The sequence below is a fragment of the Poecilia reticulata genome, linkage group LG7 (genome assembly GCF_000633615.1).
Source record: "Poecilia reticulata strain Guanapo linkage group LG7, Guppy_female_1.0+MT, whole genome shotgun sequence".
NCBI lineage: Eukaryota > Metazoa > Chordata > Actinopteri > Cyprinodontiformes > Poeciliidae > Poecilia > Poecilia reticulata.
In genome coordinates this window covers 16,512,598-16,530,705 of record NC_024337.1, presented here as the reverse complement: position 1 = coordinate 16,530,705, position 18,108 = coordinate 16,512,598, and the positions used below count along the sequence as shown (strand labels likewise).

The 18,108-nt window shown below is 37.3% G+C and overlaps 1 protein-coding gene across 1 annotated transcript in view; it reads right to left on the bottom strand.

Annotated features, from left to right (window-relative positions):
* dgkaa (diacylglycerol kinase, alpha a) overlaps positions 1-15,735 on the bottom strand; it is a 37,429-nt gene extending 21,694 nt beyond the window's left edge. Inside the window, exons 1-3 of the mRNA XM_008414454.2 lie at positions 15,508-15,735; positions 1,059-1,162; positions 671-747 (exon numbers count right to left, since the gene is read on the bottom strand). Of these exons, the coding sequence (XP_008412676.1) occupies positions 671-747; positions 1,059-1,134 (153 nt within the window). The 5' untranslated portion in view covers positions 1,135-1,162; positions 15,508-15,735. The remainder of the gene's footprint in view (positions 1-670; positions 748-1,058; positions 1,163-15,507) is intronic.
* Positions 15,736-18,108: the final 2,373 nt, after the last annotated feature.

Below are 18,108 nucleotides of genomic sequence, written 5' to 3'. Positions count from 1 at the left end.
CACACACACACACACACACACACACACACACACACACACACACACACACACACAAACAACAGCAGTTTAATAAAGAAAATGACCAGAAATAATTGGCGCCCCTCTACAGCGGCGCCCCTAATCATCGCATATCGTGCAAACTCACTTTTTGTGTTACTGTTAACAAATATTTAAAAATGTGTATTTTAATAAAAGTTACATACTGCAGCTTTAACACTTATTTACTGATTACYATATTGTAAAACCCACATTTTAATTAATTTCCCTATAAAGCTGAATGTAAATCCTCAGCAGTGACTCCTTTTGCAGATTAATTGGCAGAGAAAAACATTAATGTACACTATTTATAGATTTTTTTTGTCGCTTGTTCTTGCGCAGCATGAGGAAAACCGTGCTCAGTGTTTAACGGGGCCTTGCTGCGTGGGCAAATCTAAGGAGGCAATTTACATTTTGCAGCGCCGCTCGGCTGCAGCAGCTTAACAACATGATCGATAGGTTGGAATCCTAATTAAGCAGCTCGGGATTATTAATAACTGACAAGATACATGAATCATAGCGCCGTTTCACACCAAACAGCTGCGATCATTTTGTTCCTCTTGCAGCTAACATCACCATGAGTGAGTCCAGTGYGAGCGCGGCGGGACGCGCCGTCCCCTCGCTGCCTCCTCACCTCTCCATGTCGGTGCTGGGCCAGCCGGCCGTCTTTATCGAATTCCCTCAGCACGTCTTTCACCTTCAAGCTGCAGTCTGCAAGCAGGAACACAGAGGTCACACCAGGGCTGCAGCTAGCTGCACATGTGCACTTCTGTAATTACTCGTGAAAGCTCCGTCCCTCTGCGGCCGTTTATTTAAATAATACATCAAGAAGCGTTCAAAGTAGAATGCAAGTTAATATTTTAGCTGCATTTAAAAAAAAAAAGAAGTGGTAAACTACTGCTGCCTCTAGATATGAGAAACCATGAGCGAGGGTAAATGAGTGTGTGTGGGTGGAAGTGTGTGCGGGGAGGGGATGTTGAGCGCTGCAGAAGCCGCCTGCTTGCCTGTCTGTCTGTACTCACATTCAATATACTGCTGAAGCTGGATAAAGTCGACAGGGTTCAGTTCCTTCACCTCTGGGTTTGTGGGGGTGGACATGATGCCTGCTTCTGCACTAACTGCCTGCCTGTGTACACATAGGCGAGAGAAACAGTGAGATGTAGACGGAGAGAAAAGAGAAGGTGGGTGAACGGCAGACTGCTTCTTTGTAAAACATAAAAGCATGGCTGCAAGCAAGAGATAGCATCTTCCTCATCTCGCAATGCAGAAACATCCAGAGCCCGACGCAGAACTYGCATCCAAACTTTGCAGGGATTAACAGAAGTTTTCACACATAGAAATATGTTTTGTGATGCGTAATTATTGCATTGTTGATACGGTAACTTGTAAAAACAAAAAACATTTTCAYGTTTAGTGCAGCTTTTCTGATCAATAGAAATAAAACAGAGGASAATAAATGGTTCTGAAAAGATTTTACAAATAAAATTTTGGAAAATAGCTGAAACGATTAGTCAATTTAATCATGATGAATCGATTATTGAATTTATCATCAACTAATCTACATGATTAATAGTTAACTACAGTAAAACGGACTCAAAAGTGAAATTATTAAAAGAACARCAGTAAGTAAGCCAAAAATACTTTACCAATAAAAATCTGGACAAAATGGTTAGAGCTGAAACGATTAATCAGATGAATTGATTATTGAAATGAYGSTCAATCAATCTAGCAACTGATTACTCGTTAACTCAAGAATGCAATTATTGAAAAATACAAATACAAACATTTTGCATTAAAGATACAAAARCATTTAACATGTTCTACCAGCAGGCCTCAAGTGGCATTTTTAGCTTCACCCATTTGAAATTCTGTAAAAAAAGAAAAATTTATCTCCTATTAAGATCCTCCTTTTGCTATTAATCTGTTAATCCAAAACATAGTTAACAGATTATTGCTGCACTGTATCGGTGTGAAGTCAAGCCTGAACTTTCCAAATGTTGACTTTAGAATATTTTTGTAGCTGCATCCTTTGCTGCAAATTATCAAACATTCACCAAAGGAATTGAATTTTAGGCAACAAAATGTTTATTTTCTTTGATAAAATTGWATTAATTCTTAAGTAACATTTTATTTTATAAAATAATCTGTTTTTTACACAATTAATCAATTAACTTTCAGAATAATTGATATCTAAAAGAATTTTCAGCTGCAGTCCTACATTGATATTCAGCCTCCTTTACTCTGACACCCCTAAATAAAATMTAATTAAACCAACTACTTTAAAAAGTCTTCCTATAAGTAAAGAGTAATATTCCCAGCTGTTGTGTGAAGGCCTCTGATGTTTGTTAGAATATTAGGGAACAAATAACATCAAGACAGAAAGATCAGAGAGAAAAGTGAAGAATAAAGTTAAAAAACAACAATCCTAAACTTTCAAAAATTTTCCAGAGAAATATTAAATACATTATGAAAACCTAGCAGACTTTCAAAACCTACAGACACGACCGACCCCCTGAACTAATTCATTTATTATTTATTTCAGTTATTTACAGTTTAAAATGAGAATGCCACATGTTGATATGAAACGTTTCCAACGAATAGGAGAAGTTGGAAGAAAGACAATCTTGTATAAAAGTCAATTTGCTACAAATCTAGAAACTAAGCATCAATCAAACTCAATCAAAATCAAACATCAATCAAACTCATAGATACTCTGTATCTATGAGCATAGATACATCAGTGCATATAAAAAAAATAAAAATACAGCTCTCCATTGAGTCAATATTCTTCATCGTATCTTATCAGAATATTATGTTTTTGGTTATATCTCTGGTTTCTTTATTGTTCCATTTGTTTAGTTCCTGCTTTGATTTTTGTTTTTTATACTCTCAAATTGAAAATGCTATCTCTTTTAATAAATCTTTTTTTGCAAACGTGTYGCTGTTATCAACTACCGAATATAACATTCCACCAAGTCAAGAAATGTTAATAATTTTAAGCTGAATAACATGTTGGATCTGTGTTTATAATTCCAATARCTCTGTTTTTGCTAAATCAAAATAGAGTTTGAAAAGCACAAACTTCCACATAAACGGATCAAATAAGTAACGATCAGTRAACACACAATATCAACAACGCTTCATCATTCAGCGAGACTTTCGCTTCATGTAACAACACAATTATCTTTGATATGTTTGTCTTTAAGCTKCTGATGTGTGGCTTCTAGTTTATGTTTTCATCARGAGTGACAGGGAGGAATTTAATCTCTAATCACAACATCACGAGAAGCTGGTTAGATTTAAGCTTGTAGGTGTGGTAGAATGTCCCAGTCAAAGTCCAAACGTAAATCCAATCAGAGGCCAGACTTCAAAAGTTGTGTTCAAAGATGCCAATGTGATTCTACAGCTGTAGAAGTTTTACAAAGTCAATAATTCATTAATAAAAGTAAATTTTTAGTAAGATATAGGAGCTTACTATATCTTAGTAATTATTGTCTTATTTTAAGTCAATAATTCATTAATATTGATAAAAAGTTATAGTTCCACTGGCAGATTATTTCACCACTAACAAAATATTTATTCCATGTTATAARTTAAATAATCTACCAGTTGAACTTGAACTTTAATCAATATTAATGAATCATTGACTTAAAACAAGCTCATATTTCTTGATGAAAAATGACTTTTAAGTTAGTTTTGTCTTATTTCAAATGTAATAAGATATTTGCAGTAGAAAGCAGACTAAATACTTGGTAAGATTTTTTTTTGGAGTGTACTGGCGACCTGTGCAGGGTGACCCCCCCTCTCGCCCGGAACGTCAGCTGGAGAGAGGCACCAGCACCCCTCCCGACCCCACCAAGGGACAAGGGTGCAAGAAAATGGATRGATGGATGGATGAAAGCTGCTATTTTTATTTTTCCTCACATGATGGCGCCTCATAAAAAAGACTCTGAATAGTTTGGATGCTTGTTTTAAATCAACGATTCCTTGATATTGATGAAAATATCCAGTAGTTCCACTGGCAGATTATTTTACCTGCAATATCAAAAAAAAAGGCTTGAGCTAGCCCTTTATGATCAATACTAAAGAGTTATTTACTTAAAACAAGCTCATATTTTTTATTGAAAAGTCACTTTTAAGTTAATTTTCTTATTTCTGTATTTTCACACAAAATGAAGCTAAAAATACATGGTAAGATTTTGTGTTTTTGCAGCGTGCTGTCTCTATTTTTCCACATATTTTGGAGCCTCGCAGAAGAAAACCCAGCATAATTTGCATACCGACGCCTGTAAAGTGTCTCTGTTAGACCCCACACCATCAAAACACGCAGCTAGCCATCTGAAACTGGGTCAGGCAGAAATGATTTCAGCAGCCGAACGATACCCAGGATACTTTCTCTCTGGGGATTGTCTGCACCCAAAATGTGTTTCATGCACTCCCTGGCCTAAATCAGCTTTCAGAAAACATCAAACACCACACACTTACCAAGTGTCAAGCAGTGGTGTGGTCTGCAAGAATTAGGAGATAAACAATGWCATATTAGTCGGAGGCTACAAAACCAAGCCTGGGTAGTATAGGGGCCTCCCCTTGTGTTTGAAAAGGAGGAAACTTAAATGTCACACAGAGCTGAGAGTGAACATTTGAATATGACACAGCGAAGGAGCAAAAGAGTGCAGCATGACTTGACCTCAGGTTGTTTTCACCAGCATTAGGGGCCTAATGGAAGGAAACTTCACAAAGGCAATAAAACATTCAACTCATTAATGATTAAGGGGAGAGGAAACGAATTAATGGACAGGTAACAACATCCTGTTTCATACTGTTGTCATAGAATAAACATAAAAACAGATTACAGAACTGATGGGATACATAATGGGGTTAAAACACAATTATGTTACTGAAAGAATGTGATCTTTCCATCAGGTCTGTCATTAGAGGTAGCATGCTTCTCTAATCGACTGATGCCTTCCTCAGCTCGTAGGAAATGAATGAGGTAATAGTCTAAAACGTGCTTTAGGAGGAAATTGAAAATTTTAAGTGAAACAAACACAACATTGAGTTGAAGTGAAATGAAACACACCGTCAAACAGACTGCTGCTCGTTTCCTTCCTGCGCTGTGCACCTTTCGTTTTCTCGTGGGTCATTTCCAACTACAAAGGTGGATGTTGTTGCTGTAAAGCTGAATTATGGTTGAGCGTTATCTTAAAAATGACGTAGTACCGACGTCACGCAATGCAGATGATGGGGCAGGACGCAAATGCGGTCCGAAACTAACCACTAATAAAAAATTTAAGCTGATATAGTAAAAAATGAATTGTTTTCTTATCAGTTAACTTCTCCCAGGCAYGAGCGGGCGTTGGCGGCCATTGCCCGCCCACAGAGTTAGTCGTGCCATCCCGTGGACTTGAAACAGTTTGTTGTTTTTTACCTTAAAGTGGCCAACTCTCTGTTATGCCTAGATCGATTTGATGCASTAGGAGCTTCCGCACGTCCCATATCTGTGCCTTCTGTCACTTTTTTCACCTGTTAAAACCGTTTAGTCCGTTGTTAACACGTCGTAACCTGTTTTTCCGAGTCGCCCATAAACGCAACATGAGCGCTAAGACGCTCGCGCTGGCACATGACAGAGACCTTAGATTCATGGCAGCAAAYCAGCAAAACGTAAAGGACTTTGCCCAGTTTTCCCCCAAACTAACCGACTGAGTTGAGTAAAGCTGTTGGATGCAGGTAATGTTAGCTAAAAGATGACTAGCTAATACCAATACAGCACGTTAAGCTTGTTAACAAGTAGCCTGTAGGCTACTAGGCTACTTGTTTTCTCTATGTTCAAAAGCGGGTAGTACTTGTTACATTCACCTGAGTAACTCTTTTGGAAAAAAGGTGCTTATGAGAGTAGTTTTACTGAACTGCATCTTTTTCTTTTACTTGAGTAATATTATTATTGCTACGATTCATTCCCCCTCCCGCCCTTGTTAAACTYGTCTGAAGCCGGRGCTTTCACAAACTCATAAGACGAACAAAATTCCTCATTTCAACTTTTTTATTTATTTTTTATATTCTCATAAAGTTACTACTTTATTCTTATATATGACGTAATTTACATTTTATTACGACTTTATTCTCATAAGTGAAAAAATGAATCTTGGCCTGGCACTCATGCTTTGTTGTAGAGCTGACTTGCTTTCAACATCCAAATAAATGGATGCTGTAAAATACTCGCCAAACAAGATGGCGGCCCTGGGCGCGCTGACGTCACTCTGAACTTTGGAAACCCAAGGAGTGGATTATTGAAAACAAATCCTGATTTTCCAAAAATTAAAATACAAAAAAAATGGAGAAAAACTTCAAAAAATTTCACAAACTTCACAAAATCTCTCCATTTTTTGTCTGGTTTGAAATAAAACAAACAATAAAACTTACTTTCAATTAACTTTTAAGCAAGATGAGCTTGTTTTAAGTAAATAGTTCATAATCGAAAAGTAAATAATGGCAGATTATTTAACTTATAAAAAGATTTTTTTCCCATGTTATAAGTGGAATAATCTGCCATTGGAACTATTGCTTTTTTTAAAATCAATTTCAATTTGCTATTGACATTAGTTGTAACTTGTTAAAGTATACTGAGATATTTAAATTAGAAACTACTAGCCCAAAAATACTTGGTCAGATTTTGTGTTTTTGCACTGAAAAATTTAATTGATTGGTAAAATTGATTTATCGCCCAGCCGTACGTCCCGGGTATTGATAACTAAATACTGACAAAGATTAAAAGCATGGGAGACAAATTTAAAGACCAACGCAGTGATAAACTCTACAGCTGATCTAAAAACATTTAAAGCTATGTTAAGTTTACTCAGCTAGTTTATCTAAAGGTGATCAGTTCCACTAAATTCACAGAAAACAACAAGACTGTTAATAAATTAAACACGGCAAACCCTTTTTCCTAACACAGTCCCTCCCAAAATGAAAACAACCTTTTGTATTAATTGTTTAATCTTTCCACATATCAACCCAGCCTACATCAGAGATGCAAACTGAAAGCAAAGTGCACAACGTTTTTCAGTCCAGGCTGATGAAAAGAGGCTCACTCTGAAGCTTTCGTTCACACTTTTGTCCCCAGGTTTTGTCACACATTCAGCAGCAGCTGGTGCACGAATCAGTGGCGACAATCAGACTTCTCACAGGACAAAGAAATGCACTGAAATAATGTGGGATACCATGCACTCCATCCATGTGATCCGGATCCATCTTGCTCTCTTCGGACTCTGAAAGGTTCACACTGTCCTCTCTTAATTCCCCCAAAAGGTCAGCGGCGTTGCCTAGCATCTCTGCTCATGCGGTGGGCCGGGTCAGGTGTTGACAGCGACGGCGACACGTGAAGGAATCATGAAAATCAGATCACAGACTCTGACCACTTACAGACTCCGTCGTGAAAAACTGACTCATAAATTAACTAAAAATAGGAGCTTCTTATTTTAGAAACGTCTGAATGATCTTCCTTTCCTGCTTTCGTCAAGAGCAACGCTTTTATCTGCAGCTGGAACCAGATATTTACATAATCGGTATAAAAAAAGACACAAAACGTTCTATTTTTGTACGTTTCTAACAATAAATAAGACAAAACTTTTCCTGTTTTAGCTCGGTTCTGCTTAGCAAAAGTATTTCTATCTGCTAAAAGCAAGAATATTCTCATGTAAACTGAACGATGGTCAAGTGTTTTGGGGTTAAATTTCACAATAGTCTGCGAAAATTTCTATCTGGCTGATATTTTTAGGCTCCAACCATTTTAGTAATTGATTATTCTATTGATTAATTGGGTAAAAATAAATTACATTATTAATTTATCCACTTTAGCTTATTTTAGACAATACTAGAAATACATAAAAAATGGAAATAATTAATTAAATTAATTTTTTAAGTAAGAAAATACAGATTTTATTGTCTAGAATGATTGCAGAAAGATAAATACTTCTAACATCAACCTGGGACGTCAGTCTGGTGTTGAATATTTATTTCAATTGATCAATTAATAAATAAATAGAAAGGACACCTTGCAGGAGTTTTGTTTTTTTACAGAAGTTGAATCAGGTGAAACTAAATCTGAGTTCTGGGAGAAACATATTTACAAAAACATACGGTTTTCCATCTTAAATGCAAGATTTATATACTTTTTGTCTTAATTACTGCTCATTTAGCAAACAGCCTTTTTTTAGTCTATTTATTACAGTTAATGATTAATCGATTACTCATAATAGTTGACGATTATTTGGTTCATCACGATTAGTCATTTCAGCCTTAGTTGCTTCATCATTTCCATGATGTTCTGGAGCTTTCTCTTTCCTCCTCTAGATGCAACAATGGTTATTTTGGATACATTTTTACACTTTTAATTAAATCCAGTCAAGGAAAATTCCTGAAAAACTAAAGATTTTTTTTATCCCTGATTTAATTTCCCAGCTCTGATTTTGTTTGTTCGATGTTTCAGCACAAGTACTTCAGCTCCTGCCTGCACTTTCAGAAACTTATTTGCTGTTATTGCAGGGCTGATAAACAAACAATGCATCAAAACACATCCACCCCTGGTGTTTATGCCGGAACATATTTGTTTAAACAGATGAACAAAACACCTGCAGGCATCTGGAAATTGTTCCTCCAGGATGAAACAGACTTTTAGAGTCTCTTCATGATCTGCTGCCTGTTTTCATTTTCCATGATGTCACACCTGTGTGTTGATACTGCTGCCTAAATAAACATCTACAGGCGTGTAACTAACAATTATTTAATAGTTAATTATCCTTTTCATTATTCAAACCATTAATCGATTAACTGGATTAAAAACGAGCCCACTCTGTATTTTATTATTAATAATCAAGTTACTATTTTAAACACAAAAATAAACATTATTGGGTAAAATGCAACAACATATAATTCTTTTTGTAAACACTTGATCATTTTACATGATTTTTGCATTAATTGAATAACAGAAGAGATTTTTAACCTACACTGAAAAAACACAAAATCTTTCCAAGTAATTTTCTCTAGTTTCTGGTTCAAATACCTCAGTGCATTTAAAATAAGAGAAAACAAAATGCAGGAAACTTTTCACCAACATAAAAGTTTGTTTTAAGTAAATTATTCCTTAATACGTGTTTTTTAAAAAGTATTAATTCCACTAGCAGATCATTTTACTGATAAGACATTTTTTACATGTTATACGTGAAACAATCTGCTTTTTTAAAATCAATATTCAAGAATTATTCACTTAAAACAAGCTGTCATATTTTGCTTAAAACTTACCAGTGAGGTATTTTTGTCTTATTTAAAATGTAATAAGATGTTTTCACTGGAAACTAAACAAAAATGCTTGATAATATTTCATGTTTTTGCAGAATAACCTGAAACAGGTGAATCTAAAGCTATGATACTTCTGAATTAGAAAAGTTTTTCTTCAATCCTAAATGCAAAATCAATAAAAATGTGTATATTCTTATATAGTTTTGGTTTAATTAATGCTCTGAGTGTGTTGTTATTTCAACAAATGGCCTTTTTTGATTCTGCATACTCTTAATCGATTACTAAAGTCCCCCAATAAGGGGGAATGTGAACTTCTGAATGATTTTTAAAGACATGTCATTTAGGAAATATAAATAATCCCGTCTGAAACAGGGAGCGGTTTCAAGTTGGGAAGAGAAAAAAGGTTGCATCTTTTTATAGCATCTACAAATATCTTGTTTCAGCTGCATTTTGTCTCCTTACCAACCGAGCACCATCATCATTTTTGTCGACTTCAACATGATCTCGATCCTATCTGAGTAATCCGATTCCTCTCTTCCTGATTAGATAATGATTTGCATGCTGGGGGGGGATCAGGGCCAGCCAGAACAGGAAGAACCGATCCATGTATGAGGAGAAATGAATAGCGTAATATATTCAGAGCTGCCAGTCTGAAAACAACTGAATGCGTAAACGGAGGTGAGCGAAGTATTTCAGCAGCTTGAGAAAGACTAAATACGGACTGTTTGCTCTTGGGAACGTCACGCCGCTGGACTGACAGTCACATGTCAGGTGCTTTATGAGGGAACTGTTTATGTTCCTTTATAGAAACATTTATATGGAAAAGTTTCTCTTGCGTAGATGTTAGGGATCTAGAAGCTGGCAGAGAGTGAACCCATTCACTGTCACGCAGCTTGAGAAGTGATTTGTGTTTAAACAAATTGTTGCTCCACGTAAACGGTGCAAAAACACAACAGCAGGTCACATGTTCTCACCAGGGTTTCCTTAAATAGCAGACGTTACGGTGACAAAACCTGAACCCTGAGCTGGGAAACCCTGAGGCACAATGCTTATTACAGAGACAAAAGAAACGGCTCCCTTCTCTTGGGGACGACCTTTTTTCCAACAGGGGTTGAATGTTTGCGCAAGCTCTCACAACACCCACGACTTGTGTGAAGGAAATCTGCTGTTTTGCAAATCTTGCAGAGTGAAAGCCACCAACTTTGTCATCATCCTGTGGTTGGAAAACACTGTTTTGGGTTTTCTGAACGAAAAAAGAAAAAGGGAGAAAAAAAAAATCGCAGTCAAATACAAACAGCGTTGGGCTTTTGTTTTTGTCCTGAAACTACACCGGTCTCTCCAGTGAAGTGAGCGCAGATTGCATCAGACTGATAGAGGGGAAGGACCAACACGCACGGTTGCTATGGAAAGAGTTTCCCTCCATCAGCTGCTCCCCGTCAAAGCACAGCCATGGGTGACTAACAGGTAGGAGGATCCGTGGGGCGGAGGGGAGGCAGCCAGGGGTTAGCTTTGAGTCTTCCCCCTGCAACTACGCAACCTGCCCCGACACAGGCAGGCCTTCAGAAATAGACGCTGAACTGCATTCAACACGCAGATGCTAACTGCCTGCACCAACGTGGGAAAACTCCTTTACTATAAAAGGTCCGTTAGCTCAGAGGGTCACTTTGCAGAGCAGAAAGACACGCAGCTCTGGAAAAAAGAAGAGCCCGCTGCTCTGAATCCCACTGAAAACCTCCTGGTTATTATTGATCTCTGAACTCTGCCTGAGGTAAAACGTTAGTGTTGTTGTTTCTAAATAAATATCAACTTGTTTTCTTTGCATTGCTTGAGGTCTGAAAGCTCTGAATCTACATTTCTGCTTGGGATTTCAGAGACATGTTGTTCATAGAATAAAAGACCAATGTTCATTTTACTCAAACCTAAAAGTAAAATCAGAGAAACTGATCATTTTACGTGGTCTCTTAATTTTTTCCAAAGCTGTCAGGGAGATTAATCAGTTTGTTGCTATTAACAATTCAATTAGGCTTGTTGCAATAAATCAATTAATCAACAAGCTCAATAATGTCCATTTGCTTGATTTATCGTTTTTCTCTCTTTCTACCAAAAACCGGACGATCAAACTCCTCAGCCTGGCGCTTTGGTCTCAGAAGGCCTTCATAATTCATTTTATTTCTTGTTTTTGTTGTTTTTTATGTATTTACTTTGGATATTTAACATGTTTTCCAGTTCCTGTGTTAAATGCTCATAATTTAAAGCTTGTTGATCTTTGATTATCAACAAGCTATTAGACCATTTATGTCATATCACCTGAAAATGGACTCAAAACAACAATATTATCATCTATCGCAATATCTTCCAATTAAAAGAAGATGCATAATATTATGCATTTTGTTGAAATTATGGTGTTTTTATTCGTGCTATGAGAATCTCACACCAGTTTACATATATAAATGATCACTTAAAATGATCAATTTCTCTGATTTTACTTTTTATAGGTTTATGTTTGAGTAAAATGAACATTGTTCTTTTATTCTATGAACTACTGACAACATGTTTGTGAAATTCCAAGGAAAAATTTTGTATTTATTAACAGAAAATAAGAAATGGTCAAAATAACGAAAAAAATGAGGTGCTTTCTAACCTCAAATAATGCAAAGAAAACAAGTTGAAATTCTTTTAGAAGCAACAATACTAATGTTTTAACTTGGAAACCAATACCTGGAGGAAAAACCAGGTTTTCAATGGGGTTCAGTGCAGTGGGTTTTTACCAGAGCTGCATATATAAATGTCAGTTTTGTAATAACTTAAATACTCACAGAAAAGTATTTCAACTCTGCGTAGTGAGGGCTAAGCATAATCTATTAAAACCAGGCTTCCCCTTGTCTATTTCTGCTTGGTGTTATCTGAGGAATTCAATGTTATGCAAACTACAAGCTCAACCCAGGAGAAACACCACTTAAAGTGGAACACCACATAAATAGACTCTAAATCAGACCAAAACAGAGAAAAAAAGAAAAGAGAGAAGCGACATTCACGGCAGTATGAATCACAGATTCTTGGAAAATGTAGGCGAGGCTTCGCTCACTCCCCCAGATTCAGAGTGAGGACTGCCCATCACTCTGAGTTCAGACTTGAATGTGACTTATATAATAGCTTTTTTTTTGTGGAGGCAGCCTTGTAGAACGGCAAGCCGCTCTCAGTCAGTGAGAAAAAAACAGTAAAACCTGACCAGACTTGAGAGGTAACATGCTGTCATACAACCACGGATGCTTTTTTTTTCTTTTGTGGTGGAAACATTAAATGTCTTTTTAATTAATCAGAAATGGAATCACGTGCTTTCCTCTAACACGTCAGTAAAAACCTTAAGACTTTCACAAAAAACAGTTTAAAAAAGTGACATTAAGGAACAGCATATTAAATGATAGTAAAACAAAACCTTTTCACTCATGGTGCTGTGAGAACAGGGCCGAAGTCAGGAAAATATGAGGCCCTGGGCTGGAGTCAGTTTGGTTCCCAACCCCATAAATTCTCTTTATTCGTCCAATTTAAGGTAATTTCAGGGTTTCCCCATGTGGATTATAAGACTTGCAGGAATCCAGACTGATAAAGCATTGTTTATTTATTAAAATTTTTTATGCACCAGTAACAGTGATAGCGAAGAGCTTAAAGAGTCTCTTTGGTGAAATGGTTGGAAGAACAATGGCAACACAGAACGGTGAGTATGTGACGCATAGAAACTGAGACCAGGTGTTTATTTTAATCAACCTCTGCTTGCTTTTACCATTTAACACGCTAACTACTTCAGCAAATAAAGTTACAAGTCAAAAAATGAATATTTACCTGCTTTTTGCCTCATCTTTAGGTATTATTAATAATGTCATAATAATTACATATTTTCAAATTTTCTATAAACTTCAACCCTGATATTGATAATTATGTAGGATTTCTCACCAGCGGTTTGAAATGTCCCGATACAACTTTTTCTCATCCGATAGAGATCCGATAGTAAAGCTTTGAGTTCTGGCCGATACCGATATTGACCCGATGCGATATCAGCACGATTCATACACACATTTATTACATATTTTATAGTGTGAAATGCTAGAAACGGATTCACCAAGTGGTATTACTCAGAGACAACAAGCGAAATCCTGGGGCGGACTAATTGCTGGAACGGCGTGATTCATGTGACGTCACACTTCCAGGAACTCTGTAGCTGACCGCCATCTTGGTAGGTGTCTGTAACTATCCGTCATGACATTTGCTATGTAGTTGCTATGGCAACAATAAACAAGCCACATTTTCTGTCTCATAAGGGTCGATCCCAACAAAAGAGATTTTGTTGATATTCTCTTGCACATTGGTCAAGAGTGTCAGTATATTTTCTTTTTGTTGCGCTTGCCTACCAAGATGGTGGTCCAGTGGTGCGGATCATTTCTGGTTCAGACCATGTATTGGAGGCAATCCGATACTTATTTTTTTGGATGATGAGACCAATTTCCAACATCACCTCTACTGGAGGGCTCTGTGTTTTTCATAAAAAGATCCTTAATGGAAAACAAAATAAAACAGACCAACAGCCTTTCCTGAAATTTCTTCATCCATGCAAATAAATGACCCCAAAAGTTTTCAGAGCTAATCTGGGCCTGTTAACCCTGTCACAATTATAAATTGTCCCAAATATTATTGAAATAAAGGATAACGTTGTTGTTTTGAGACCATTTCAAGTAATATGTTGATAATGGCATAATTATGCAAGTTCAACCTCTCAACGATCAAAAAGCTTTTATTTGGTAAAGAACATGAAACACTGTGACTGGGAGATATTGTGAATATTCAACATAAAAAAACAACAGAAACCTTAAATAAAATTGGATTTTGATGTTTCTACAAACAAAATATTAAACAACAAAATGGAAAATAGTGAGCTAATTTTAATTTATCATGTGATTAATTGATTAATTGTGCAGTCACTGAAATTTTAACTTCCCTTGAGTTCACAATTTTATGTATAGAAACTCAAAAGTATTAACCTCCTATTTGCAAAACAGGAATTAATGTAGAAAAATAAATCATTCAAACTTTAAGGCCTCCCCCCCAAAGAAGAAAACGTGTAGCCCTGGGTTACCGCCACAATAAGCCCTTTATAAAATCTGAATGCCAAATTAATTATCATTAAATAACGCATACTTTGGGCTGCATGGTGACATAACAAAGGAAGTGAGCAATGAATATACGATATATTTATAGAGAAGTGAAATAATGCATGCACATAGCAACCATCGATGTCATTTCTCAGATCTTACCAGTTTCACATCTCGAAACATTTACAAGGGAACAGATCACAAATTTTGGTTTTCCAGGCAATTCGCCTCAAATGTGGCCATACACAACATCACGGCTGATGTAACGAAAAGCTGTTTAACTCCCAGTCTTTAAAACTTCTGGATGTCAGCAACAAAACCTTTTCCAGTCAGTGCAAAGACTGAAAGTTACACTCACCATTTACTGTCAAAAGACACTAAAAAAGGATCTCTGAGTAAACAATGAGCTCTCAGAGGTGGCAACGCCTGCTTCCCACCAACAATGAAGGATTTGCTGTCACATTTCTGACAAATGCCCACCACCTGCACCTCCACCTCCCCCTGGGTTGTTTAATGTGTGTTTTGGTTGAGGTTGCAGTGTTGCAGCTTGTACAGCAACATAACCTGCAACACACATAACCACGCATGAGGGTCACTCTGATAAGATCCTATCACATGGGAAAAATAACCTGTTTGCTTAGTGAGCTGTCAGACTGTAAATCATGCAGACAGTTTTCAGAAAAGCACCTACAGTTGAGTCCCAGAGGAATCAGACATCTTGGTGCACCAAATGTAATTCAAGTAGACGTGACAGCCTGCAAAAGGAACTGAAATAATGTCCTTAAATGAGACAGAGCGCAGCGCATTCATATACAATCTGTCTGCTCTGATGCTTCTGCTCAAGTATTGCGATGTCACAACATGATCCTGTGCAGAACTCGCTGGATTTATAACGAAAACCCCGTTTTTTTTTTTTTTTTCTCGGCTGGAATAATCCCGCTGTGAGCTGCTGGTGCTGATCTGCCGCTAAAACGCGCAGCGAAACTTCAATCATTGCGAGTCCGGACGTGTACTGTCGGTAGCGGGTCGTTTACCTTTCTGTCGACGCTCCGTTGTTTTTGAGCCCGTCGTGGTGCAGCCCTACAGCCGGGTACAAATCCTGGGATTTTTTTTATTTATCTTTAATTTTTTTATTATTATTTGTTTTCTGCTTTCTTCCCGGCGAGGAGCAGAGCAGCCAGCCAACTTCAAACGGAGGCGGTGAAAGCGGTGAAGTAGTGCAGGGCAGAGAGTGAGTGAGAATATCCCTCCATAAGCACCGCCTCGGCTGCTCCCTGCGTGCACACACCCCTCCTCATGAACCGACACACACACACACACACACACACACGCACACACACACACACACACACACACACACACACACACACACACACACACACACACAGGCGCTGTGGAGCCGTCAAGTAATGCTCGTTAAAATAATCATTACCATTAGAATCACTTAAAGGAAATCGATGCAGGAAACACTTAATGCTTTTAGTGTGGAAAACAACAACAACACACACACATATATATCTATATCTATCTATGTCTGTATATATATATCTATAGATAGACAGATAGTTTGTTTTTTTGCCTACACAAATTCAGGGGGTCCCTTGCAGCAAGAAGGTTCTGGGTTTGATTCCCGGCCCCAGTCTTTCTGCATGGAGTTTGCATGTTCTCCCTGTGCATGTGTGGGTTTTCTCCGGGTACTCCGGTTTCCTCCCACAGTCCAAAAACATGACTGTTAGGTTAATTGGCCACTCCAAATTGCCCTAGGTGTGAGTGTGTGTGTGCATGGTTGTTTGTCCTGTGTGTCTCTGTGTTGCCCTGTGACAGACTGGCGATCTGTCCAGGGTGACCCCACCCCTCGCCCAGAACACTAGCTGGAGATGGGCACCAGCACCCCTGCTGACCCCACTGAGGAACAAGGGTGTAAAGAAAATGGATGGATGGACAAATTTTCGAGGTTACAATTAGGGTTGACACAATTAATTGAATATATTGCATAAATCGATTATTATAAGTATTCATCACTTAATTTAGTAATAGATTAATTGTTAACTGTAGTATATAGAATTATATAAATACATTTTACATTTAACACAAATATATTTTGTTTGTAAATATATTTTGACTAAAACACCTCAAGTGGCATTTAGTTATAGCTTCACTTGGTTCAAATTCTTGTTCTCCTGTATGTTTGAATATTTACAAGAAACCAAAAAGTGATAAAGTTTACTTTGCATTTTAATGTGTCTATTGATTTCTTAAAAGGTTTTATTGAGGGCAAAGCAGAACCAAAGTAAAATTTCTTGCTTGTGTGCACAAAGTTTCCCAATAAAGCTGACCCTCTGCATCTGACTGGCAAAATGTCCGGTTAAATGCAAATATATAAAGAACCTTTTAAAGAAATCTAAATAAACAAAATCAACTCAGACAAGACACCAAATACTAGCGGTACTGTAACTCACCTGAGCTAAGTTACTTTAATAAATTACCTGCCGCTGGGATTTATTGGTCCTATTTCTGCATTTATCATAGCTGACTGGTCTGAGTAGTTAATAAATCTGATTAGTAACCGCTAAAAAAAACAAACCAAAAAAAGTTGTAGGAGTTATATTTTAATATCGTTCAGCTGCTAACTGTATTTCTGCAAATTTCACCTAAATGTTTTCATCCTCAACTTCAAATTACATGAGCTTATATTAGTGGAATTAACACTAGTTCCAGTGTTTCCAGTAACAAAGTAGACAATAAGTCCTTAAAAGTTTGCAACCTGCAACTTTTAGAAGCATCCGTTCTTCGTGCAGCCACGCATCTACRTTYATCTAAACTCAAGTCAAGTTTAATTGTGTAGCACATTTCAGCAACAAGGCAGCTCAAAGTGCTTTAGCTCGTAAAGGCGTCACACAGTCATGAATTATGAAGCAAGCAGTAAACATTACATTTTGTCATTAAAATCATCGAGCGAATATACATAAAACATATTGATCGATGTTCCAGTTACTACTAATCAAAAGCGACTGTAAGCAGGCAGGATTTCAGTCTGGATTTCGGCTGTTTTGCGGTTTAATGGAAGTTTTTTGTAGATCATAGAAGCTGAATGCTGCTTCTCCATATTTGGTTCTGGTTCTGGGGATGCAGACCAGAACCAGAAGATCTGAGGGGTCTGAAAGGTTGCTATGACAACAGCAGATCTTTAAGCCACTCAGCGATTTATAAACTACCAACAGTATTTTATGGTTTGTTCTCTGAGCTAAAGGAAACCAGAGGAAGGACTTTAGAACTGGGTGATGTGCTCTAACTTCCTGGTTTTAGTCAGAACGCCAGCAGCAGCGTTCTGGATCTGATTGAGTTTTAAAGCAGATCTGTGAAGACTCTGCTGCAGTAATCAATGCAACTAAAGATTTATGGATGAGTTTCTCTGGATCTCGCTGAGACGTTAGACCTTTAAATGTTCTTCAGGTGATAGAAGGCTGCTACTTTGTGACTGTCTTTATGTGTCCCTGAAGGTTCAGGTCAGAGTCCATCACCACACCCACATTTTGGGCCTGGTCGCTGGTTTTTAGCTGTAATAAATGAAGCTGAGTGCTGACTAGCTCGTTCCACTTTAGATGTAGAAGTTATAACTTCAGTTTTGTTTCTGT